This window comes from Chionomys nivalis, chromosome 4, assembly GCF_950005125.1.
Source record: "Chionomys nivalis chromosome 4, mChiNiv1.1, whole genome shotgun sequence".
NCBI lineage: Eukaryota > Metazoa > Chordata > Mammalia > Rodentia > Cricetidae > Chionomys > Chionomys nivalis.
The window spans coordinates 44,798,962-44,825,576 of NC_080089.1; the positions used below are offsets into that span (position 1 = coordinate 44,798,962).

A 26,615-nucleotide genomic window follows, 5' to 3' on the forward strand; every position below is an offset into this window, starting at 1 on the left:
AACCGGTTCTGTCACTGAAGCAATCTGGGATGTCAACCAAAGAAAAACCAAGAAACACTTTTCCCTCTAAAACAACATAAGTAAACCTGGCAAGAAATGACAGTGGACTCAGTATCTGCACATTAGCAATAGGGCTGAGTTTTATTTAAAAGGCTAGTGGTTCAAATACTATTGCTTGAATAGCTCTGGTAGATATAAAATGTAGTAACATCTGAGGTTTATACACACACGCAGGAGCTGAAGGTCAACTCATAAGATTAGCTCATCCTTGGTCAAGAGAAGCTACAAGCGCATGCTGCAGGAGTGACCTAATAGATTCATTTGGACCATACTCCCACTCTCTGAGGAACACAGAAACACCTGGATAGAAATGTTCTTTTTACACACAAAATTCTGGCTTAATTAGATCTCCTTTCTAAAATTATACCTCAGTTCAGAAAACGATATCTTGAAAAACTCAAGAACTTGGGCTACTAAAAAAATAAAAGGGAATTTGAATGTAGTAAACAATTTTAGTAAACACCATGTGTATTTTCCTGTCGCTAATGAAGACATGATACATTCACAAGACTATGCATTAAAATAAATTCCTACAAAGAGGTTCATCAGGAAAAAACGCCTTCCCAAACTGTATCCTTCTCAGTCAGGTGCAGGTCTCAGCACAAACCAGCAACTCCTCTAACAGCCCTAATAGCTGCTTTGAAAGCAGAACATAATATAGTCTAGATCATAGCTACTGAATGTAACCATTACGCAGAATCATGGAAGAGCACATTTAATGGGTTACTTCAACCCCCAACCTGGTCCAGTTTAAAATTTTTGTAGATCCAGCTTGTACAGGGTCTATATGCATACCGGACAACCAACAATCTCCTGTTCTCTCAATTGGCAGTTTGTGTAGCTCAAGAGCAGACCGTTAAAATCTCGATGAACACACATTATATAAGGTGCCTTAAAAGTTAAATAAGCCACCTGCATGGTGGAGTTTGCCTTTAATCTCAGTCCTCAGGAGGCAGGACAAAAAGACCTCTGTGAGTTCAAGGCCAGTCTGGTCTATATAGCAAGTTCCAGGCTACCCAGAACTACACAGCGAGACCCTGCCTCAAAAACTAAAAGACAAACCTAGTTCTCATCTTTACTAAAATGGTGGGATAAATCCAGCACATCCAAAGTGGGGCAAGGTGACACACGCCTTTGATCCTAGCACTGGTGAGGCAGAGGTAGGCTGATCTCTTGAGTTTTGAGGCCAGTCTAGTAAACAGAGAGAGTTCTAGAACAGCCAGAACTACACAGAAAAACCCTGCTTTCAAAAAACCCAAAAGAGAGAGAACATCTACTATGAGAGCAGCTTCACTGTTTCTTGTGGAAAAAGCCAAATATTTTTTTACTGATAGAATTTAAGAATTAAACCAATTAAGAAACAAACAAGACTAGGGATTACTTCAGTGGCAGAGCACTCGCTTAGTATGTGCTAGGCCCTGGGTTTGATCTGGTACTGTAAAATATATCTATCTATATATATATATAAAATGAAAACAAACATATACACCTTAAGATAATATATAAAACTTGAAATAACATCAAGCATTATGGAATGGGAAACAATTCTGATCCCCTACTCCAAAGCTAAAAACAAAGGAAACCATAACAGGTGGGGGGGGGGCACGACAACCAGAACTCTGAGTAACACTACACAGACCCTAACATCACAGAACACCACACGGGATGAGTTATACATCAATAAGATCATCCTGACAGCAATGCAACTCCTAGATGAAAAATGAGTTAAAAGCTTGCAATGTAATTAAACCCACCTGCAAAGAGATGAAGGGGAAGCAGAGGAAAGGTTGCATGCATGGGTCTATTACAGACATGATATTCATTCAGCAGCATAAAAATAATATCCCATGGTCCCCAGAATTTGTTTCACTGCTAGATTGAGAGGAATAAACTTGTTAACTATAGCATCTTTCATATCTGAGTGACAAGCATGTTTAATATGACGCTATTTGCTAATAAAAATACTGAGGATACAGGAATCAAACAAAACAACACAACACACTAACTCATGAACCTTAAAACTGGACCAAAAGTAAGTTTAAAGCCAAGTAGATGTGATTAATTATCACATATGACATAATCCATAGAAAAAAGGGCCAAGAAAACAATCTTCATATTGTACTCATGCTTGATGTTGTCCTAGGAAAAACAGTGATACTTCGACAAATGTGTCATATACAACAAAAAGTCCCCTTCTGGTTTTAAATGAATTTTCCTTGGCTAATTTTTCTCCTGTGCCAAACAAACCTTTATATACAGGACCAGTTTAAATCCCTCCTCCCCTTCAAACATTAGATACAAGCATCCAGGAACATTGTACAATGCAAAGTGCCTTAAGGATTCTGTAGTGCCAGTGGTGTAACTGATCTGAGGAAGCTGGGAAGCTGTTAACACTGATGGGGGCAGTCAAGCAATGGTGGTTTGCTTCTCCTCCGGTGTTTCCTCCAGCAGCTGCATGATCAGTTCATGGAGGGGTTTGCAGATCTTTGCATAGCCTCCTCCTGTGAGATGAAGAAAATCAAACATGTCGTGGCAGGAGATGGCACCGTCTGAGTGCACGAAGCCCCCGTCTGTATCCAGGAGCTGCACATTGGCAAGCTTCGGCAGGGAAACCTTGAGAAGCTGGTTCACCTTGGCATTCTTTTGTCTTAAAGGGTTGGGCTTCTCCCCTCGAGGTAACAGACCCTGAGGCAGAGCACAAAAGAACATTAACAGAGAGGATTATTTGTTTTTCTTTACTTCCTTACAACTTCCAGTATTCCTGGCACTCATACTCTACCTCCTAAAATACCCGACTATGGCAGTTTGTTTTTTCGTTTTAAATATAATTTATTTTTATTTTATGTGTATTGGTGTTTTTCCTATATGTGTATTGGTATGAGAATGCCATAAGTCCTGGAACTGAGTTACAGATAGATATGAGCTGCCATGTGGGTGCTGGGGATTGAGCCTGGGTCTTCTCAAAGAGCAGTCAGTGTTCTTAGCCACTGAGCCATCTCTCCAGCCCTGACTATGGTAGTTTTATTTAAAGCTGACCTGTTTGTTCTTTTTGGTTTCTCAGTGTCTTCCTCATTGTGTTGCTAACTGTTGATACTCTTCACGATCAACTCTTCTCCATTCTAAACATTTTATAATTATTTTTATGTGTATGAGTGTTTCACTTCCATGTATGTCTATGTACCACGTCTGTACCTGGTACCTGAAGAGGACAGAAAAGTGTGTCGGATGTCCTGGAACTGGAGGAGTTACAGATGGCTGAGTCATCAAGTGGGTGCCAGGAGTCGAACCTGGGTACTCTGAAGAACAGCAAGTGCTCTTAACATCTAAGTCACTCTCCAGCCTACCACTCTAAACACTTTAGCCAAGATCTTTTTTAGAGCTTCAGAATTCCACTGAACTTCCACCTACAGGTCCCCTCAGCATGTCAAAGAGCTGTTCATCATCATCTTTTTAAACTGTGCTCCTTGTCCATTATATCAACTGTCATTCCAACAACCCAAGTCTCTCATCTCACATTCCTTATTCATCGTGGAATCACTAAATGTTCACATTCTAAATATTTCTTTTTTTTTAGTTTTTCGAGACAGGGTTTCTCTGTAGCTTTAGTGCCCGTCCCGGAACTAGCTCTTGTAGACCAGGCTGGCCTCGAACTCACAGAGATCCGCCTGCCTCTGCCTCCCGAGTGCTGGGATTAAAGGCGTGCGCCACCACCGCCCAGCCATTCTAAATATTTCTCTAATCAATCTCTGTCTTCTGAAACAGTTTCTCGTGAATCCCAGGCTGACCTCAAACTCACTACATGGCTAAGGATTACGGGCATATACCATCACATGTGATTTATGTGGTACCAGGAATGAAATACAGGGTGAAGCCTGTGTTCAGTTCATGCCCAGCAAGCACTATAACAAACGAGCCACATCCACAGCCTCCATCTTCTTTTTCTTCACTATGATAATATACATTACCTTTGTTTAGAAATTTAATGCTATTCATCTCAATTTCTAAAATATCTCCCACTGGTTCTCCCAAAGCCAGTGTGTCCTCCCTTCAATTCTTTCTCCCTATACTTTGTCAGGAGAACGTAGCCTAGACACACCTATCAATGCCAGAGAAAGCTACACTACAATATTTTATAAGAAGGAGAATTGGAATCAAAGCTGTCTTAATTAAACACATAAATTAATGAATACCTGGCAAGATAAATGTATCCTAAATTAATCCTAACTTGTATATTAATGATCTAATATAATTTTCAGATAAATCAACGTCTACATACTATTGGTAAAGAGAAATATTACATGTCAAGGGCAAGATTTTTATCAATGCAAAGTAGAGGTAGTCTTCAACAGAAGATAATTGGTTCCATTACAGAAGTGCTGCCAGACATCGCCATCCTCGTAGCTGGTCAATACCTAGTGATGGCACAGGAGTCAACTGCTATTCTGGTAAAAAGTTTGTCCCCAGTTTCTCCTATAGGGTATGTAAGATGTTTTATTTCAAGAACAGGTTTACTGTGGGTCCTCTATTTTTACTAACTTGTTATTACTGGTAGGACTGGGGACTGAACCTAGGACCTCATGAATGCAAAGCAAGAGCTCCACCATGAGCTACAGCGCCAGTCCTTACTGCGAATTTTATATTCCAAGTATGCTCCAGTACATATTCACTCTCTCTCTTTCAGTAACGTGTTAGGGTTTTGGTTGCCAATTTAGTTATGATTTTACAGTTCCCCAAAAGCCACGAAGAATTCTCAATTTGTTACACTGGTCCATCTCCCTCTATATTTGCTATGCTAAAACATTTCAAATGATGAAGTCAGTCCTAAAACTGAGCTTGTTACTGTTAAGTGCAAACTCCGGGACTAGCAGTGATGGCACATGCCTGTAATCCTCACAGTTGGTGACTAAAGAGTAGGAGTTAAATATCTTCAGCTACATACTGAGTCTGACGCCAGCATTGGCTACAGAATACCCTGTCTCAAAAAGAAAAGGAAAAAAAAGAAAAAAAGTTGAAGATTCTACCTAATATGTCACACGCTAAAAATGCTAACATTGCGAAGTCAGGTTGAGATAGAAGAAGTAACCAGAAAAGATGACCAGTAATCAACAAACACTTGTTCCAACTCTCAAGTCATAAAAAACAGCAGAATGATTATTTCTCATGATCAGGGCAACATATCTACTGGTATTTACAAACAAGAATGAGAAAAAATAGCCATTGAGATGGTTCAATGAGAAAAGACATTGCCAATAAACCTGATGATCTAACCTCAATCCTCAGAAACCATGTGGTAGAAGAAAAATCAACCACCTTTAGTTGTCTTTTGACCTTCATATACATACACAAGTTTCTACAGCACAAGCTTGTACAGTACACACAAAATAACTAATTATAAAAAATATAAAAAAAGTTTTTGTACTTGCATAACATTTTCCTTAATCAAAGTACCAAGGTATACTGGTTGATTTTTCCCCCTTTGATTTTAAATGATTGCTAAAATAAGACCTTACAATCCTGGCCACAAAAATGGCTCAATGGGGAAAGTGCTTGCTGCCCACGCACAAGAACCCAAGTTCCCCAGAATTCATGTAAAGCAAGATACAGCAGCCACCTGTAATCCCTGCAGTGCTATTCTGAGATGGGAGGTCGAGACAGGAGGATTCTTGCAAGTTTATGGGTCAGCTAGCCTGGAATACGCAGGGTGGAACAAGAGATGTCTAAAACTAGGTAGAAGGCGAGAACCGATATCTGAGGTTGTTGTGCCACCTCCACATGTGCATCACGGTATTCACACACTTACATATAGACACATACATATGTGTACACAGTGATAATTTAATCCCTTTAACTTTTAACAACTCTTCTAATTCTGCTTTTTTTAGACTTTTTCCAAATATTTGGATATATATCCAAATGAGTGTATGTTTAAGTAACTACAGGTTTTCCACCTCAATACATCATGGTCTTTTTCACATCCCATTCATAAAGATTTATTTATTATTATGTATACAACATTCTACCTCCATGTATGCCTGCAGGCCAGAAGAGGGCATTAGATCTCATTACAGATGGTTGTGAGCCACCAAGTGGTTGCTGGGAGTTGAACTCAGGACCTCTGGAAGAGCAGCTGGTGCTCTTAACTTCTGAACCATCTCTCTAGCCGTCCACTCAGTTTTAATATGATCTGGGCTAATGTACTCTAGGATCATTCCCAGATTCCTCATTTAGGTTACTTCTAATATTTCAGTATTATTGATAAGAGCATAATCAGTACCTTTATCAAATTTGACTTTTTATAAATAAATTCAGTGTTGGGGATCAAATCTAGTGTTACACACACACTATGCAAATACTCTAACACTGAGTTATTTTGCCCTCAGCTCCTTAATATTCACTTTAAAACAAAAGGATTTTGGAGGATTTTCAACAATTTTAAAACAAAAGGATTTTGTTCTAAAGGATTTGGGGGTTGAAGAGATGGCTCTGTGGTCAAGAGCACTGGCTGCTCTTCCAGAGGTCCTGAGTTCAATTCTCAGCAAACATATGGTGGCTCACAACCATCTGTAATGAGATCTGGTGGCCTCTTCTGCCTGCAGGCATACATGCAGACAGAACACTGTATATACAATAAACCATTTTTATTTGAATCTTTTTAAAATTGTTTTATTGAGCTATATGGCTTTCTTTGTATTAAATCTTTAAAAAAAATTAAATGCCATGAAGTAAAGACTAAGATCTGAAGCTGGCAAGATAATTCACCAGGTAAAAGCTGTCACGATACCTGATGATCTGAGTTTGATTCCTGGCACCTACATAGTGGTAGAAGAGAACTATTTCTTTTTTTTTTTAAAAATACTTACTTACTTATTTATTTATTTTTCGGTTTTTCGAGACAGGGTTTCTCTGTGGTTTTGGAGCCTGTCCTGGAACTAGCTCTTGTAGACCAGGGTGGTCTCGAACTCACAGAGATCCGCCTGCCTCTGCCTCCCAAGTGCTGGGATTAAAGGTGTGCGCCACCATCGCCCGGCCAATACTTATTTATTTATTATGTATACAATATTCTGTCTGTGTGTATGCCTGCAGGCCAGAAGAGGGCACCAGAACTCATTGCAGATTGTTGCGAGTCACCATGTAGTTGCTGGGAATTGAACTCAGGACCTTTGGAAGAACAGGCAATGCTCTTAACCTCTGAGTCATCTCTCCAGCCCCAAGAGAACTATTTCTTTTGTTGTTGGTGGTGGTGTTTTTTTGAGAAACGGTTTCTCTATGTGGCCCTGGCTGTCTTGGAACTTGCTCTGTGGACTAAACTGGCCTCAAACTCACAGAGCTCCATCTGCCTCTTCCTCCCAAGTGCTGGGATTAAAGCTGTTCACCATTATCAAACATCCAGTGAAAACTAATTCTTATAGGTTGTCTTCAGACATACCAGTTAAAAAAGATCTGGCTCTTTGGCACCTACAAACTAAAACACAAACTACTAGTAATAGTAAATACATCCCTTCATGACCTTTTGTCCTAACCATCCTGCCCTTGCAAACAACTATCAGAAATTGCTTCCACTTAAGACTCTATATTGATGAGAGACACCATTTTTAAAAAAAGATTTTTCAGTGACTCTAAAGATATAAAAGTCTCCTCCCAGAAAGACTACTCACCAGCACAATGACTTTGGCCTGTGGCTGCCTTGTATTTATAAGCTGTACAATTGCCTCAATTCCACCTGCTACTTCTTCTGCTGTATTTTCATGGTTGTTTGTTCCTACCCAGACAACAATGACCTATAATGAGGGAAGAAAAAAGAGGGGAGACGATGAAGATCAAGGAATAAAAGAACATAAAACATTTAAATGAAAACCTATTTAAAAAAAAAAACAAAACAGAGAATCAGGAATAGGTGAGAAGGCTCAAAAGGTAAAGGGATTTGCCAAGAGGCTTAATGACCTAAGTTCAACCCCTTCAACTCCTTGCGCCCACATGGTACAAAGCAGGAATCAATTCCCACAAAAGTCCACAAAACCCCACAGTGCCACAGTATGTTCACTCACATTTGCATGTGAAGACAAAAGTAAAATAAATTGAAAATTCAGTAAAAAGTTTTTTTAAAAAAAATCAAAAGAAAAATGAGCTTCTCAGATGATGTTGGGTAACTTCAATTGGAAAACTGAAAATAAAAGTGAAATGGCTCCTTGGGTAAAGACGCCTGTTGACAAGTCTGCAAATCTGAGTTCAATATCCAAACCCAAGTGGAAGAAAGAGAAAACCCATTTCTAAAAGGTGCCCTCTGACTTTTACACACACATTGTTGCACATGCATGCATACACATGAAATAAATGTAATCAAATTCCCAGAAACAAAGCCTAGTGGCTTATGCCTAATAATATGGTTGAAGATAAATAAACAGCTATAGTAAAGTGGGATTTAAAGGAACTGAATCCTGTCACAGTAAAGACTTTTCCCTGGTTACAAATACTCTAGCAATAACAAGAGCACGCAGGAGTGCAAAGGCTATAAACACACAGGTGCACTCAAGAAAGGAGTCACTGGGATGGAGGTTGGATGTAGTTTTTTGTTGTTGTTTTTTTTTTTTTATTGATTTTTATTGAGCTCTACATTTTTCTCTGCTCCCCTTCCTATCTCTTCCCTCCCCTTCAACTCTCTCCCAAGGTCCCCATGCTCCCAATTTACTCCAGATCTTGTCTTTTTCTACTTCCCATGTACATTAGAGCCATGTATGTCTCTCATAGGGTCCCCATTGCTGTCTAGGTTCTCTGGGATTGTGATTTGCAGGCTGGTTTTCTTTGCTTTATGTTTAAAAGCCACTTATGAGTGAGTACATATGACAATTGTCTTTCTGGGTCTGGGTTACCTCACTCAGTATAATGTTTTCTAGCTCTATCTGTTTGCCTACAAATTTCAAGATGTTATTTTTCTCTGCTGTGTAGTACTTCACTGTGTAAATGTGCCACATTTTCCTTATCTATTCTTCGGTCAAGGGACATTTAGGTTGTTTCCAGGTTCTGGCTATGGCAAACAATGCTGCTATGAACATAGTTGAGCACATGCTGGATGTAGTTTTAACAATATTTTCTCTACTTGTATTTAAAGGCATGCACTATATGCCCGGTGAAAGGAACTTTCACTAGGGACTCTCCTTTGTTTTTTCTTTTCTTTCTCTTTAGGGGTTGAAAAAATTATATGCAGTACCCCAACCACAGATGTTTATAATGTGAAAAGACATTTGTTCACATATATCCCCAGCTTTTTCAGAAGAACTCAGAGATCTTGGCCATATATTTGTTTATGTGCCCAGCATTTCCTGGAGTCATGGCTCTGCTCCCCACAGTACTGCCCAAGCATTCCGAACCTACTGAGCATCAAATTGACTCCTCCTACTGAAGAGTCCTAACAATCACAATACAACCCAGCCAAACAATAGACTAGGTCCTTTTTAAGTCGGTGCCTCACTATTTTCCTAAGCACAGATGTTTCCTATACACAAGCATGAAAGAAAGAGCAAGCATGAATCAGATCTTTAAAGAAGCAATTTTTCGGAGGGGAGGGAAATGGGAAACGGGGAGCAGGTGGAAATTTTAATTAAAAAAGAATAAAAATAAAAATTAAAAAAAAAAGAAAAGAAGCAATTTTTCACTACTTCAAACAACTGTACTTGGAAGACAAGACTAATCCTATCTTTTAAAAGTATGTTTCATCACCTTAGGCTTAATGTTCTCCAGTTCTCCATTCTTTAGTCGCCATAAAACATGTCGTGTTGTGTCTCCCCCAATTCCAAAATTAAGTGCATGAAGTGGGGAAAACAGCTCTCGCCAAATCTAAAAACAAAAAACTTGTTTTAGTTAAACTAAAAATCATTGGAAATACAAGGCCTTTAATTGCAATATGATTTAATACATCTAAAACTAACATCTTCCATATTTTTGTTGTTTTCTTGGGACAGGGTTTCTCTGTGCAGCCCTGGCTGTCCTGGAACTTACTCTAAAGCAGGTTGGTCTCAAACTCAGAGACCCCCCCCCCCCCGCCTCTGCCTCCCTAGAGGCGGGATTTCAGGTGTGCACTACCACAAACACTAATCTTCTACATTTTTTTTTTTTTTTTTTTTTTGGTTTTTCGAGACAGGGTTTCTCTGTAGCTTTGGTGCCTGCCCTGGAACTAGCTCTTGTAGACCAGGCTGGTCTCGAACTCACAGAGATCCGCCTGCCTCTGCCTCCCGAGTGCTGGGATTAAAGGCATGCGCCACCACCGCCCGGCTTCTTCTACATTCTTTATTCAAATGTTAGCACTAAAAATATGCCAGCCGGGCGGTGATGGCACTCAGGAGGCAGAGGCAGGTGGATCTCTGTGAGTTCGAGGCCAGCCTGGTCTACAAGAGCTAGTTCCAGGACAGCACCAAAGCTACAGAGAAACCCTGTCTCGAAAAACCAAAAAAAAAAAAAAAAAAAAAAAAAAAAACCAATATGCCATTCACTTAAAGAGCTTTGAAATGCTAGTGTGCAGTGATTCACTTCTTTGTTTGTAGACATGGTTTATCTGTGGCTATGGAGCCTTCCTGGGACTTGCTCTGTAAACCAGGCTGGCCTAGAATTCAGAGATCCACCAGTCTCTGCCTCCCAACTGCTGGGAGCCTGGCATGACTTAGTTCTTAATGCAGCACTGAGTTGTAGCTCAAGAACCTACACAGCCCATTCTAATACCCACTGAGAAATCAACATCCTAAATCAAGCTCAATAAACATTTTTTTCATAAATTTGACTATTTTTAAAAAATTAAATGAAGCCGGGTGATGGTGGTACACGCCTTTAATCCTAGCACTGTGATCTCTGTGACTTCAAGGCCAGCCTGGTCTACGGAGAAAGTTCCAGGACAGTCAGGACAGGGCTGTTATATAGAGAAACCTTGTCTCAGAAAACCAACCAACCAACCAAACAAAATAAGAAATAAAGTTGTATTTTCTTTCAAGTTTCCTTTGGAAGAATGCCCAACCCAACCCTGAAAATATTTGGAAACGCCTATTACAAAAATATACAAGTTTCAGGGCAATGGTGGTTCACTCCTTTAATCTTAGCATTCAGAACACAGAGGCTGGCTGGTCTACAGAGTGAGTTCCAGCCAGCCGAGGCTACACAGAAACCCAATTTCTACCCCCGCCCTCACCCCCACACAAGTCAGAAAGTGGTAGAGCACAAATATGTGAGAATCATGAGCAGGACAAAGCAAATAGAAGAATCAGACATTACCACCAGGCAAATATAGCAAACATCAAGCTACTCGGAAGCCAAGAACAAAAAAGGGAGTTTAGCTACAAATAATACCACCCCGAGAATCCCACTAGGTACATCTGCTCATAGCACTAGAACATCTGTCAACTGTGAGCCTAGGAGGTCAGTTTAGAATCGAAGTCTGTAAGTTATCAGTGGACATATACAAGGAGTCAAGATTACCCAATTTACCTCGTACTGCTGCATCAACTGTACCATGGAATCTCCCACAAACAGCACGTCCGGCTCTTTGTCTTTACAGTCCAGAACAAACCTATTATGCTGGTTTACAGAAGAAAGAAAAATAAGAAATTGGTATTTCTTTCCTTTTGCAATTCGTTGACCTAAAAATAACAGCTGTCCAACCAGGTCCTTTAAAACATTAGCTATGGGCAAGACCCAGAGACCCACTCCCAACAATATAAAACAAATAAGTAAGCAAGCAAATTAACCAAGCCACCCATCCTTTTCAGGCTAGTCTAAAGCTGCTTCTTTTTTCTCTAGTTAATTGGAAATTATTTTCTACCAATGCCATACTGATTATTCTATTCAAGAAAATCGCAATTTTACTAAATCCAGAATAGCAAAATGCTTCATATAATTTAAAAAACAAAACAAAAAAAATCTACCTTTCCCCCAAATTAGGGGGAAAAAGAAGGCATTTTGGGGGCTATCAAGATGACTCAGTAGACATATGCATATGTATACACTGATGCAAACTTATTGTTATGACATTTTCTAGATTTGTTCTCTCTCTCTCTCTCTCTTGGTTTTTCAAGACAGGGTTTCTCTGTAGCTTTTGGTTCCTGTCCTGGAACTACCTCTTGTAGACCAGGCTGGACTCGAACTCACTGAGATCCACCTGCCTCTGCCTCTCGAGTGCTGGGATTAAAGGCATGCATCACCACCACCTGGCATTTGTTTTATCTCTTTATACAGCTATATATCTGTTAAATTATTTGAGATTTTGTTGTTGTTTTTGAGACAAAGTCTCACTATACAGTCCTGGCTAGCTTATAACTTGGTATTTAATAAACCAAAATGGCCTCAAACTCAAGAGATATCCATCTGAGTGTTGATAGCTAATGCATGTCACCATGCTCAACCTCTTTTGCTTTTGAAACTGTTTTGAATACCCCAGACTAGCCTTGAATTCCTGTATCCTTTTGACTCTAACTCCCAATTGTGCTGGGAAAACAGATGTGAGCTAATTCTTTTATTTTTTTTTAAGAAAGTTTTACTTTACTTAGGGCTGCATACAAGCATGAATGTATGAGGGTGAATGAGGAAGCCACTAGAGGGCATCCTATCCCTTGAAGCTGGAGATTCAGGTGTTTGGTGAACCACCCAAGGTGGGTGCTGGATCTGAACTCCACACTTCATAATAATGTAGCAAGTGTCCTGAACTGCTGAGCCATCTCTCTACTTTCCATAACTCAGGTATTACAGCAAATACTTACAAGTTAGAATGTTCTTTTATGAAACCATACTAAGAAAATAAAAACTAGCCATTAACATCTATTATCCAATCCATATCAGGCTTTACAGATTCTCTAAAGTATTACATTTATCTTTGAACTAGGATCTAATTAAAACCCAAGTCTTTTTTTCCTCCTCAGCTTCCTCTTGAGGTAGATGCCTAGCTTGTAGATATAATACATATTTTGAACAGCTGTAACATCAAAATGCAAAACTGTCAGCAGATCAGGACTCAATCCTTTCCAGTCTAATCTAAGTTTAAAAGCAGGAGGAACCCAGTAGGAACTGCCTGACTATTTGCTTTTTGAAGTCAGGTCTAACTATGTAGCCCAGGCTGGCCTTTAACTCCTAGCAGTGCTGCCTCAGTCTCCTGAGTAGTTTAGATCATTGACAGTGCTGCTGAGCACACCTGGTCAAGAAACTTTTTTTGCTATGCAGTGGTGGCCCACACCTTTAACCTCAAAACTTGGGAGGCAAGAGGCAGGTGGATCTCTTTGAGTTTGAGGCCAGCCTGGTCTACAGAGAGGACAGGCTCCCAAGCTACAGAGAAACCCTGCCTGGAAAAATCAGAAAAAAAAGAAATTAGACAGCTCTAGGTTCAGTGAGACCATTGTTTCAAAAGGTAAGGTGGAGAACAATCAATTGAAGAAAACACCAGATCTCTGGTCATCACATGCATGCAAACACATGTTAGCTCGTGCATGCACACACATATACTAGCATACACACAAAGTCATCCATCCATGCAAGTAATCCATATGCACCAACCTGAGACATCCACCTGTCATCTCCTTGAATATCTTCTGCTGCATGTGGAATAGCTGCTGGGTTCGAGTCTCCTTGGCTCATTCTACACCTGAGGAGAAATGTCTGTCATATTTCATTTATTAACAAGAACATTAAAATACTAAATACAGTCAGTTTTTGAGACAGGGTCTCACTATGTAGCTCTGGCTATCCTGGAACTATGTTACTGGCCCAGTAAATATTTATGTATTTATTTAATTTATGTTTTTCAGGACAGGGTTTCTCTGTGTAGCCCCGGCTCTCCTGGAACTCACTAGACTAGACTAGGCTGGCCTCGAATTCATAGAGATCTGTTTAGTACTGCCTTCCAAGTGCTGAGATTAAAGGCATGTATTACCACCACCTTGCTTCTTTCTAAAAATATTTATTTCTATTTGTGTAAAGATGTACTATGCTTGTATGTTTGTACATCAAATTTGTGTAGTGCCCACAAAAGTCAGAAGTGTGGGGGGGGGTCAGATACCCTGGAATTGGAATTACAGAAGATTGTTAAGTGCCGTGTGGGTGAAGGCAATTGAATTGGGTCCTCTGAAAGAGCAGTCAGTATGTTTTTTTTTTTAAATTTTTGGAAGGTTAATTTATTAATTATGTATACAGTATTTTGTCTGCAAGTATGCTGCAGGCCAGAAGAGGGCACCAGATCTCAGTACAGATGGTTATGAGCCACCATGTGGTTACTCAGAATTGAATGCAGGTCATCTGGAAGAGCAGTCAGTGTTTTTAACCTCTGAGCCATCTCTCCAGCCCATACTGTCAGGTTAAAATATTTTATTATGGATTTTGCCTGGGAACTAAAACAGGATTGATTTTCAGCAGAGATGAATTCTAGAACATGACTGTATACGTCTCTAAAATATTATCACTGACTTTAGACATTTTCATATCACTTATGAAAAGACCATCACATAAAACATTAACCCCAGGGGCTGGCGAGATGGCTCAGCGGTTAAGAGCATTGCCTGCTCTTCCGAAGGTCCTGAGTTCAATTTCTAGCAACCACATGATGGCTCACAACCATCTGTAATGAAACCTGGTGCCCTCTTCTGGCCTGCAGGCATATATGCAGACAGAATATTGTATACTTAATAAATAAATAAATATAAAAAAAAACATTAACCCCATCACTCCTCTAGTGGTGGCGTACCCCATTAATCCTAGCATTCTGGAGGCAGAGGTAGATGAATCTTTGTGAGTTCAAGGCCAGGCTGGTCTACAGAGTGAGTTCCAGGACAGTTGGAGCTGTTATACAGAGTGGTGTGGGAGAATTGTCTGTATTCTGTCAATCATGTTTTAAATAAATGCTGATTGGTCAGGCAGGAAATATAGGTGGGTCTACCAGACAGGAAGTAGAGGCGGGGTGGTGAGAACAGTAGAGTCCTGGGAAGCAGGAAGCTCCCTCGACTCCTGCCCAGATCACGGAAGAAGCAGGATGTGACCCGCCCCCTGAAAAAGGTACTGGGCCATGTGGCTAACATACATAAGAATAATGGGTTAATATACATCGCAAGAGCTAATAGGAAGCCTGAGCTAATGGGCCAATTAGTTTATAATCTTATGGAAATCTCTGTGTGGTTTTCTTTGGGGGCTTACTGGCTGTGGGAACTGGGCAGGGCAGAAACCCCAACAAGCAGGACCTCATGTTACACAGAGAAACCCTGTCTCAAACCCCACCCCCCAAAAGGTAAAAACTCTGCTCCAAATATACACTTTACCTGACACACCTATTCTATGTTAGTTTTCATGATCACTGATTGTAGCAAGCACAAAATTGCATAAAAAATTAGACACTTATAGAATAATGAAATCTACATTACAGCCTTTAAGGCTGCTAGAATTATACACTAAAGAATAGAGTATGGGGAGCCGGAAGAGTTGGCTCAGTGGTTAAGAACACTTGCTGTTCTTGCAGAACTTGGGTTTGGATTCTAACACCCATGTGGAGTGGTTCATAACTCGTGTAATTCTAACTCCAAGGGATATGATAATCTCTGCAAGTCTCCACAGGCACTACCACACACATGGCATACAAACACAGACACAAACTACAGGAGCCAGTCACATGGCTTAGAGAGTAAAAGCACTTGTCAGGAAAGCCTGGCAACCTGAAATAAATCTCTAAAATTCACACCGCGGAAAGAGGACCAATTCTTTAAAAATCCATGTTTTTATCTATCTATCTACCTACCTATACACACACACACACACACACACACACACACACACACACACTCTTTTACACTCACAATGGCATTCACACACATATCATACATATGAATGCTTAAAAAAAAGCACATGTCTTTAATTTCAGCACTCTGGAGGCAGAGGCAGGGAGATCAAGATGAGTTAGTTCAATAGTTTAAGGCTTCGGGAGGCAGAGGCAGGCGGATCTCTGTGAGTTCGAGACCAGCCTGGTCTATAAGAGCTAGTTCCAGGACAGGCTCCAAAATCACAGAGAAACCCTGTCTCGAAAAACCAAAAAAAAAAAAAAAAAAAAATAGTTTAAGGCTAACCCAGTTTCCATAGTGAGTTCCAGGACAACCAAGGCTAAGTAGAGATATTATAGAGAGATCTTATCTCAATAAACAAACAAATAAATAGAATAGGCTGGAGAGATGGCTCAGAGGTTAAGAGCACTGGCTGCTTTTTCAGATCACCCTGTTTCAATTCCCAGCACCCATTTAGCAGCTATCTGTAATTGTAGCTCCTGGGTATCTAACACTCATTTCTGGCCTTCTTGGGCACCAAGTATGAACATGATACACAAATATATATGCAGGCAAAACACCCATATACATAAAATGTTTTGACTAAACAGGACTACAGCAACAATTAGAATCCACTAAATCATCACAGTGACTATACAGTAATTAAAGTACTAATAAGACAAAACCGGGGAAGATGAAGGTGCTCAAATTCAACCCCAACATTCTTGTTTAGAAAAGGAAGCCAGGGCCGGGCGGTGGTGGCGCACGCCTTTAATCCCAGCACTTGGGAGGCAGAGGCAGGTGGATCTCTGTGAGTTCGAGACCAGCCTGGTCTACAAGAGCTAGTTCCAGGACAGGCTCCAAAACCACAGAGAAACCCTGTCTCGAAAAACCAAAAAAAAAAAAAAGAAAAAAAAAAAAGAAAAGAAAAGGAAGCCAGGTGTGACAGCATGTGCTAATAATCCTAGCTCTGCGGAGGTGGAGACAGGCAGATTCTTGGGCTCATGGCCAGTGTAATGGTCTAGTTTAGACTAACTTAGAATTCCAGGTTAGAGAGAGACCATTTATTGTCTTTTAAAAATCATGAACAGTACCTGAGTAACTCAAGGTGTAGTGACACATGCCTTTAATCCCAGAATTTAGGAGACAGAGGCAGGTGTACTTCTGTAGGTTGAGGACAGCTTGGTCTACACTGCAAGCTCTAGGCCAGTTAGGGTTATGTATCAAGACTCTGTCTCAAAAAGGGGGTGGTGGGGGTGAATATTAACTGAGGAACACCCAAAGTTTGATGCCTGACCTCCATATGTACTACATGCATGTGCACCCACAGAAATACACAAAGACAAAACTAGGCACTAAGGATAAAACCTGGTTAGGAGCATGCTTGCCTGGCCATGCCTGAAACTTTGGGTTCAATTCCTAGCAACATACTAAATTTTATCAAAAATATAATCTTTATAATCTTATAATCCTAGCTAACACTCAGGGAGGGAGAACAGAAACTCAAGGTCAACTGTACCTACGTGAGTTCAAGACCATCCTGGGATACACGAAGTCTTTTCTCAAAACAAAGGTTAAGTCAAACAAAGTGGCTTTCACCATTCGGGAGATTGAAGGAAGGAAGCTCTGTGAGTCTGGGGCAACCTGACGCCACACAGTGAGTTCCAGGTTACCAAGTGAGATCCTATCTCAACACACACCCCCACACACCCCAAATGGTGGTGTGCGCCTTTAATCCCAGCACTTGGGAGGCAGAGGCAGGCAGATCTCTGTGAGTTTGAGGTCAATCTGGTCTACAAGAGCTAGTTCCAGGACAGGCTCCAAAGCTAAACCCTGTCTCGAAAAACAAAAAAACAAAATCCCACCAAAGATTAGGAGACAAACAATAGTCACGGGGAGAAAACTGTCTCAGAGCCAAGTGGGAGTCTTACCTGTGCTTCAGTTTGTCTCCATTGCCCTGTTACAGGCAATGGTTACACAAAGGATGTAACTGTCTATGCCATTTTCATGCTAATTTATAGAACTGCCTGTATCACAGGATGGTGCCTTTTACTACTGAAAGACAAATTTTACATACATCCTACTGCTGGAATTAAAGGTGTGTGCCACCACATCTATCTAGACCTCACTTTTTAATTCTTTTTAAAAATTTATTTATTTTATGAATATGAATGCTCCATTGACTCTATGCCAGAAGACGACATCAGATCTCACTATAAACGGTTGTCTTAACCTCTGAGCTATTTCTCCAGCCCAACATGCATATTAATTAGTCAAGTTTTATGAGTTTTGAGACAAGGTCTTGTCACGTAATCCAGGCTAGATTCAAACTCACTATCCTGCTTCACTGCCTCATCCTCCCAAATGCAGAGATTGTAGGTGGTCATCACTGAGGCTATTTTCTCTCTTTTTTTCTTTTTGGCTTAAAAAATAAATCCTGGTTTTTTTGTTTTTTGTTTTTTTTCCTTAAAGTTCCAAAGATTCATCTCATGCATCAGGTCACAATCTATTCTCAAGACCACAGGCCTGAATAAACTTTAACATCTTCTTGGGTCTACAGTTTAATTTAGAAATGGGTTTTCTGAACTCACCCATCAGGTAAACAACTATCTAAAACAATTTATAATTAACACTTATTAAGAACTTACTAGCCAGGTGGTGGTGGTACATGCTTTTAATCCCAGCACTCGGGAGGCAGAGACAGGTGAATCTCTGTGAGTCCGAGGCCAACCTGGTCTACCAGAGCTAGTTCCAGGGCAGGCTCCAAAGCTACAGAGAAACCCTGTCTCGAAAAACAAAACAAAATAAAAAGGAACTTACTAGCTATGATACCACATCTTTAATCCTAGCACTCAAGGCAGGCAGATCTATGAGTTCAAGGAAGACAGTTTAGTCTTAATCTACACAGAATGTTCCAGGATAGCCAGGGCTGGAGAGACCATGTCTCACGCCTCAAAATAAATAAATAAATAAATAAATAAATAAATAAATAACACCTAAGGAATCTGTTCTATTGGAAAAACTATTAAGTAGGAAAGGCAGGATTTGAAACAGAAGTCACACATAGGTTGTAGCTCTCTGAGGTATTCAGAATTGCACTTGTGCATATACGAGAATGGGTTCCAGGTTCACTTATATTTCAGGTACATCTTACAGACAGTGCGGAGGTAGCTTTATATAATACTGTTAGCGTACCGAATGTTTCACTATGATCCAACATATGAAGTCAAATATGGAATTTACCACTTGTGGTACCATGTGATATTCTCAAACTAAAAATATAAGCCAGATTCAGAGCATTCCAGACCTCTGAATTAGGAATGTAATGTTTGTTCAATTTATTGCTGTTTATGGGATGATGGGCTTATTTCATTTTGTGGCACTGGGTATTGAACCCAAAACCTACACGTTGGGTGAGCACTCTACCACTGAGCTATAGTTCCATCACTAATCTATTCCTGTTAAGCAAACCAAGGCTATTATTACTTTTTAAATTAAAAAAAAAAAAAATCACATTTAATTGGAGTGTGCGTGCCATCTTGCCAGCCTTATTCCTTGCTTATTTGTCTTAAAGAACACAACAGTTGGGGCTGGAGAGATGGCTCAGCGGTTAAGAGCTCTGGCTGCCCTTCCAAAGGACCCAGGTTCAATTCCCAGCACCGACATGGCAGCTCACAACTGTCTGTAGCTCAAGTTCCAGATCTGACATCCTCACACCAATACACATAAAGTTAAATAATTTAAAAAAAAAAAAAGAACACAACAGTTGACATTATCTGAATTCCAAATGTCTAAACTTTGAGTTTTTTTGTTTGTTTTTTTTAAACTGAGTTTTTGAGACAGGTTTTCTCTGTGTGACCCTGGCTATCCTGGAACTGCTCTGTAGACAAAGCTGACCTCAAACTCAGAGATCCACCTGCTTCTAATGAAATTAAAAGTGTTTGCCACCATGTCTGGCTTGGCTAGACCTCTTGATTATTCTTTCTGGTCTGGCCAATAAAGAAGAGATGGCAAGAGTTTAGGGCTCAGTTTTCCACTTCTAGGTTTTAAAAATGTTATCAAACTGCGGGCTTCTATGAAATAGTGGAAGTTACTCTGTTGTAAGATGTCTTATGTGGCAGAAGAACACAACATCCAAGAGTCGGAGGCACAAAGCACTTGCACTCAGTTGCTTTGCCTTTGTATTCATATTGAAGGAATGGTTTGGAATAGTTTGGAATAGTTTTCAATCTTCTCTCAGTTATAACCGCCTTTTAACTTTAGGCAAGCAAAATTTGTTTCTCAGTTTCTCCTTCCGTGTCCCTTCATTTTGTCTTGGGAAAAAATTGGAACTTATGACTGGGTACAGTATTGGACACCTGTGATCTCAGCATCTGGAAGGTAGACACAGGTGTTTGCACCAAGTCCAGGTGGCCAGGCTACACAGGGAGCCCCTCAAGCAGAATATAAGATTTAGGGTTCAGATGGAAGTGCTTTGTTCAGGGTTTTGAGTGATAATAATAAAAAACAAATAAATGAAACAGCTTGGTAAAGTAAAATTTATCATGCAACCTATTCCTGTATAAAACAAGCTTTGTGCCGGGAGGTGGTGGCGCACGCCTTTAATCCCAGCACTTGGGAGGCAGAGGCAGGCAAAAAAAAAAAAAAAAAAAAAACCCACAAGCTTTGTTCAAGAATAAATGGACAGCCAGGCAGTAGTGGTGCAGACCTTTAATCCCAGCACTTGTGAACCAGAGGCAGGAGGATCTCTGTGAGTTTGAGGCCAGCCTGGTCCACAAAGTGAGTGCCCATAGCTACAGAGAGAAACCATGCTTAAAAAAAAAAACAAAAACAAACACACACACACACATATAAAATGGACTGAGTGCCAAATAGATTCAGAGTGCTTGCTACCAAGGGTAACAATCTGAGCCTTGACTTCAGAGCCCCCGTGGTGCAAAAATAGAACTCCTCAAGCTGTTCTCCAACCTACACAAACACACACACACACACACGATTTCTAAATATAGAAAATTTAAAGAGACGGGAGATGGTTAAGAGCATTGGCTGCTCTTGCAGAGGACCAGGGTTCAACTCTCAGCACCCACATGGTGATTGACAACCATCTGTGACTCCAGTTCAGGGGATCTGGCGCCTTCTGGCCTATGTTGGCATTGCATACATGTGATACGTATATACATACATGCAGGCAACATATTTATAAACATGAAAATAGCTGGGTGTTGGTGGCGCACACCTTTAATCCCAGCACTCCGGAGGCTGAGGCAGGCGGATCTCTGTGAGTTCGAGGCCAGGCTGGTCTACAAGAGCTAGTTCCAGGACAGGCTCCAAAGTTACAAAGAAAGCCTGTCTCAAAAAACCAAAAAGATTAAAAAAAAAAAAATACAGAAAATGAATGAAGAAATGAATCAGGAGGCATCCAAAGAGCAACTTATGGAAGTTGCAAAAAATCTGAATTGCAAGGATTCCTGACCTAAGCAGAAGGCAAATTTCTATCCCAGCCACACTGAGAATAGTGGTGCACACCTTGAATGCCAGTGCTTGAGAGGCAGAGGCAGGCATATCTCAGTGAGTTAGAAGCCAGCCTGGTCTACAGAGTGAGTTTCAAGACTGTCAGAATTACACAGAGGAATCCTGTCTCAAAAAACAAACAAGCAAACTGGGGGAGGGGGGAGATGAAGAGATGGCTCAGCTGTTAAGAGCACTCACTGCTCTTCTAGAGGTCCCCGTGTTTGATTCCCAGCAACCACAGGTGCAGCTCATAACTGTAACTCCATTTCCCAGTGGCAGTGCTCAATTCCTAGTAGCGCAAAAAACCAAAAACCAGCACCCCCCTATCTCACCTTACTGATTCTTAATAATCTCTTTACCCAACAAACAGCAGGCTTCGTAGTAAAGTAGCAGGAGGGAAGTAAAAGGTGGGTAGTTTTGTAAATTTCCATGAAAAAAGTATTCTACAGAGAACTTTAGTTGTCCTTCAAAATTCTCCGGGAAGAGGAAGCAATCCTAATCCGAAACTTTCTGTCCTCTCCACTTAGACCATGACGACACAGAACCAGACTTTCTACATGCATGGTGTGGAAGCCAGTCCCAACAAAACAATTACCAATTCCCCAGCTCAATTGGATTTTGTGTGTGTGAACCATGAGACTAACAGAGACCTTTGAAATGAGAACGAAAAGATTTCGAGCGCTTCCATTAAGGCCTGAGGCTTTTCATCTTGCTTCAGAGCGCTGGCAGGGTTATTCTGAAGAGGAAGGCAGGCCTCATCAGAGTACCCTTCCTCACCCTCTGGTGGGCGGCCCCCCAGGATCCAGCACATCCATAATTTATCACCAAGTGCCCATGCCAACAAATTAATGCGCAATGACTCCCTCCCCTACTATCCCACAAGGAGGCAACCTTTAAGTCAGAACAATGTGCCCAGGGAAGGAACCTAAAGACAGACACAAAGCCCACCCAAGGCAAAGATTAGCCCGTATTTTCTCTTTCCTCTTTCTCCACCTTTGCCCTCTGGCCTTCTCTCTGCACCCAATTGAAAGCTGTAGAAAATGCAGCTCTAGGACCTGCTCCTAGCGTCCAGGTGCTCTTTCCTTTGTCCATAGCCACGCTCTTCAGAGACGCCAAAGCGTTAAGGCTGTGGCTTTTCTTAAGGTTCGGATAGAATGGATGAAAGGCAGCGCTGGTCTGGGAGCTATGGAAAGCAGAATGAGTCACTCAGCCAGGAGTCAATCAAACCTGTAGACCACAGGCTCTGACCCGCTAAAAGGCCATGGACAACGGAGGTGGAGGGTGGGCAGGGGAAACACACCGCCAAGAAATCTAGCCACTGACAAGGATTCACCAAACTGGTAGGCCATCGGCCAAACCACCAACGTCTAGGCCTCTTCGCCGAAGAGAGTGGGTGACTCTTAAGGCTAGCCTAACAATCCTTTTAGTCCTGACACGGGTGTTTGGGGGTGTTTCAGCGAAGGCAACAGAGAAGTTTCTAAAAAGGAGACAGTTTTCGACAAAAAAGGAAAAAGAGCGTGATCCGTTTTAAAAAAAAAAAAGCACAACCGAACAACCTAGTCACAGGCTTGGGCCTAGAGGTCCCACCCCGGAGATGGAGGGAAAAGGCAACAGCTGAGAAAGAAGGCAGGAGGCCGGCTCAGGAGACCCGCGGGGCATACACCCGCCAGCCGGAGAGACTCGGGCGCCGGAGGGCAGCAGGGACCGCGCCGGGCCCCCCAGGGCCTGTGGGGCGACGGCGCGGGGCGCGGCGGGGGAGGGGCAGTGTGGGGGAGGGGAGTCGGGCCTCACAATACCATCTCGCTTGCGCGTCCCACCCGCGACACCCAAGCCCCAGCTCCGCGGTGCCCGCGATGCACTCACAGAGGCAGAGGGTCCGTGCGGGCCCCCAGCGGCTGCGGCGTCGGCGGGTTGCGCTTCTGTCGCTCCCTTGGTCCCGGCGGCCCCGTTCCGGCGCGCGTCCCCTCCTCCGGCCCCAGCGCCAAGCAGCAGCGCCTCCACTTCCGGTCCCCCTGCCACTCAGGCAAATGGCTTCCGGAAGTCCCGCCCCATATTACGGGGACAGCGGCCGAACTGGCGCGCCACACTTTCCCTCTCAGTCGGCGCTCTCCGCTTGGCGCGCAGGTGACCAACGGTCCGTGCCAGTTTACCGACTTTTTTCTCTTTTTCCCCTCGACTTGAGGGCGACATGAAGCTCCATCTTTCTTGGGCCTTCCTGTCGTGATAGGATGATGGAAATCATCCCGAGATGGCCTTAGGCACTGTGGAGCGTGACTTCACGCTGACGCCATTCCCTTCTCAGCCACCCAGCCTGGTTTCCTCCACCCACGGGATAAACCGGATTGCAGAAAACGGGGAGAAATAGGCCCGAAGTTAAAAGAAGTCCCCTACATTTACGAGCAGAATTTCTATTTCTGTGATGAAATTTGAAATTGTGGGGCCACCTCTAAGGTGATAGCCCTTAGGATGACAGAGCCCCCAAGTCTTTACCTTAAAGATCCATCCAGTTTAGAGGCGTACATAGAGTCTGTATTGAGATTTAGAGGTTAACGGCTGGATAAGTGCGGGACCGGTCAGCGCCAAGAGGAGGGGCAAGAGATTGCGTCATCGTCAGAGTTGGCGCTTTAGGAATCATTCAAACCTATTAGGCCAATAGCAAAACATTCCAAGACCCTGAAACTGACAGTTTGAGGTTGTGCTGGGGAAAACCTTTGAGAATGTTGTTGAAACCTGTGAGCCTAAACTATAAAGATAACTAAATTTTCAGATCACCAATGTTGTCTTGTGCTACTTGTATTATCTCAAGTCCGAAACAACGTTTTCATCATACCAAAGGATTTTGCCATTGCTAATTTACCTCATAACTCTCCGGTAGATATTCCAGTCGCATATGGTGCACTAGCAAGAGCTCAGTAAGTGCTGTTTCAAGTGTTTTGCTCACCAGAGTTGGTGTCTGAGAACTTAAATGATTAAACAGAATAGAAATACATTGATAAGAGAAACAACTTGAATTAGTCTCCATTGATAAACCTTTATGTCCTGGTTGTTTCTGTCAACTCGACACAAGTCAGGGTCGTTTAAGAAGAACTTCAACTAAAAAAAAAAAAAATGCCATCATCAGATTGGCATGTGGGCAGCGTGTGTAGGGGGGAGTGTTTTCTTGATTAATAATTGTTGGGGAAGACTCAGCTCAGTGTGGGTGGTGCCACTCCTGGGAAGGTGGTCCTGAGTTGTATAAGAAAACAGCCAGCCAGCACTCAGGAGCCAGAGGCCTGTGGAGCTCTGTGAAGTCGAGGCCAACCTGGTCTACAAGAGTTACTTCCAGGACAGTTAGGATTGTCCACAGAGAAACTCTGTCTCGAAAAACTAAAAAAAGGAAGGAAGGAGGAGGAAGGAGGAAGGAAGAGGAGGGAGGGCGGAGGGAGGGAGGGAGAGAGGGGAAAGGGAAGGAGGGAGGGAGGAAGGGAAGGAGGGAAGGAAAAGGGAGAGAGGGAGAAAGACAGAAAAAGAAAGAAAGCAGACAGAACAAGTCAGTAGGCAGCTGTCTGTGCCCTCTGCTTCAGTTCCTGCCTCCAGAGCCTGCCCTGACTTCCCTCTATGATGGGCTGTTAGTTGAGAATTCTAAGGAGAAGTAAACCCTTTCCTCTCCACTTTGCTTTTAGTCATGGTGTTTTATCACAAGAGAAACCCTAAGATACCCTAAGATCCTGATACCCCCTGCCCCGCCACACACATTTTGACAAGATTCACGAGAAATCTAGATCTCTGGAGCTACAGCAAAACTCTGTGTCGAAAAAATAAACAAACAAAAGAAAGAAAAGCTCCCCTCTGTTTACAGTCATTGAAGCTATCACTCCTCAAGCACACTGCTGTACTCACATATCTGAAATGATTATTTAAAATTCTACTTCATTGGAAAATTATATGCTTTGTGTTTTTATTATATTGGGATTTTCTTTGCAAAATTATTATTATTATTATCATTAATATTATTATTTTGGTTTTTTGAGACGGGCTCTCTCTGTAACAGCCCTGGCTGTCCTGGAACTTGCTTTGTAGACCAGGCTGGCCTCAAACTCAAAGAGATCCACCTGCCTCTGCCTCCCGAGTGCTGGAATTAAAGGTGTGGGCTACCACCACCTGGCCTAAAATGGAACTTTTCTATCCTGACCACCTAGTCCCAAATAAACTCACAAAAGTTTATATTAATTACAAAATATTCAGCCTATAGTTCAGGCTTATTACTAACTAGCTCTTATATTTAAATTAACCCATTTCTATTAGTCTATGTATTGTCACAAGGCTCATGGCTTTTTTGTTTTGTTTTGTTTTTGTTTTTTGAGACTGGGTTTCTGTGTAGCTTTGGAACCTGTCCTGGCACTAGCTCTTGTAGACCAGGCTGGCCTCGAACTCTCAGAGATCCACCTGCCTCTGCCTCCTGAGTGCTGGGATTAAAGGCTTGCACCACCACTGCCACCACTGCTTAGCTAAGGCTCATGGCTTTAACTGTCCTCTAGCATCTTGCTTCCCCAGTGGCTCACTCTGCTCTTCTTCCTCTCTATATTTTCAGTTTGGCTTTTCCACCTAGCTTTATTCTGTCTTGCTATAGGCCAAATCAGCTTTATTATCAGCCAATGAGAGTAATACATATTCACAGTATACAGAAGGATTATCTTACAACATTTCTCCCTTTCTGTCTAATCAAAAAGGAAGGTTTTAACTTTAAAATAGTAAAATTATATACAACAAAATAGCTATCAAGTAAGAATTACAGTAACTATCTAATCTGTTTGCATTTGACAAAATGAGAGAAAATATCTATCTTACTTTTATGAGTCCAATGTTTTGCACCTAATTTATCTTTTATCATAACTAAAGAAAACTATAACTACCTAGTCTTCAACTCTGAGAAGAAAAGAAATATTGCCTGAGTAAGCAGGAATATAAACAAGTGACTTCCAACAATTGTGAGAAATGACAGAAACAGCTCGCTGCCTAGACAATCACTCAAGATTCCTCTGTAACTTTGGGGCATCCATTTTTGGCCTACAGGCCTAGCATACCTGACAGACTTTCCTGTAAAACAGGGAATTTTGAAGAACTATCTTACCTTGTCTTGGCAAAGTTTGCCGGTTACCTTTTTTGTGTCCTGCTGGTCTTGTTTGGGACAGTAATTGTCAGCAATTGAGGCAAGGACAGTTTCTTTGTCCATATGGCTAGCTTTTGTCATAAAGAAAACAAACTCCACATAGAGTTTCTTCGATGCCCATCATCTTCTCT

General features: G+C 41.7%; 1 protein-coding gene across 1 annotated transcript; it reads right to left on the minus strand.

The window, feature by feature from the left end:
• Positions 1-1,842: 1,842 nt before the first annotated feature.
• Positions 1,843-23,368, minus strand: Pafah1b2 (platelet activating factor acetylhydrolase 1b catalytic subunit 2). The gene is made up of 6 exons (XM_057768140.1): positions 23,199-23,368; positions 13,582-13,669; positions 11,527-11,616; positions 9,775-9,891; positions 7,716-7,838; positions 1,843-2,745 (listed from the first exon to the last, which is right to left on the minus strand). The coding sequence occupies exons 2-6, from the start codon at positions 13,660-13,662 to the stop codon at positions 2,467-2,469; spliced, it is 690 nt and encodes a 229-aa protein (XP_057624123.1). The 5' UTR covers positions 13,663-13,669; positions 23,199-23,368; the 3' UTR covers positions 1,843-2,466.
• Between the last annotated feature and the right edge of the window lie 3,247 nt (positions 23,369-26,615).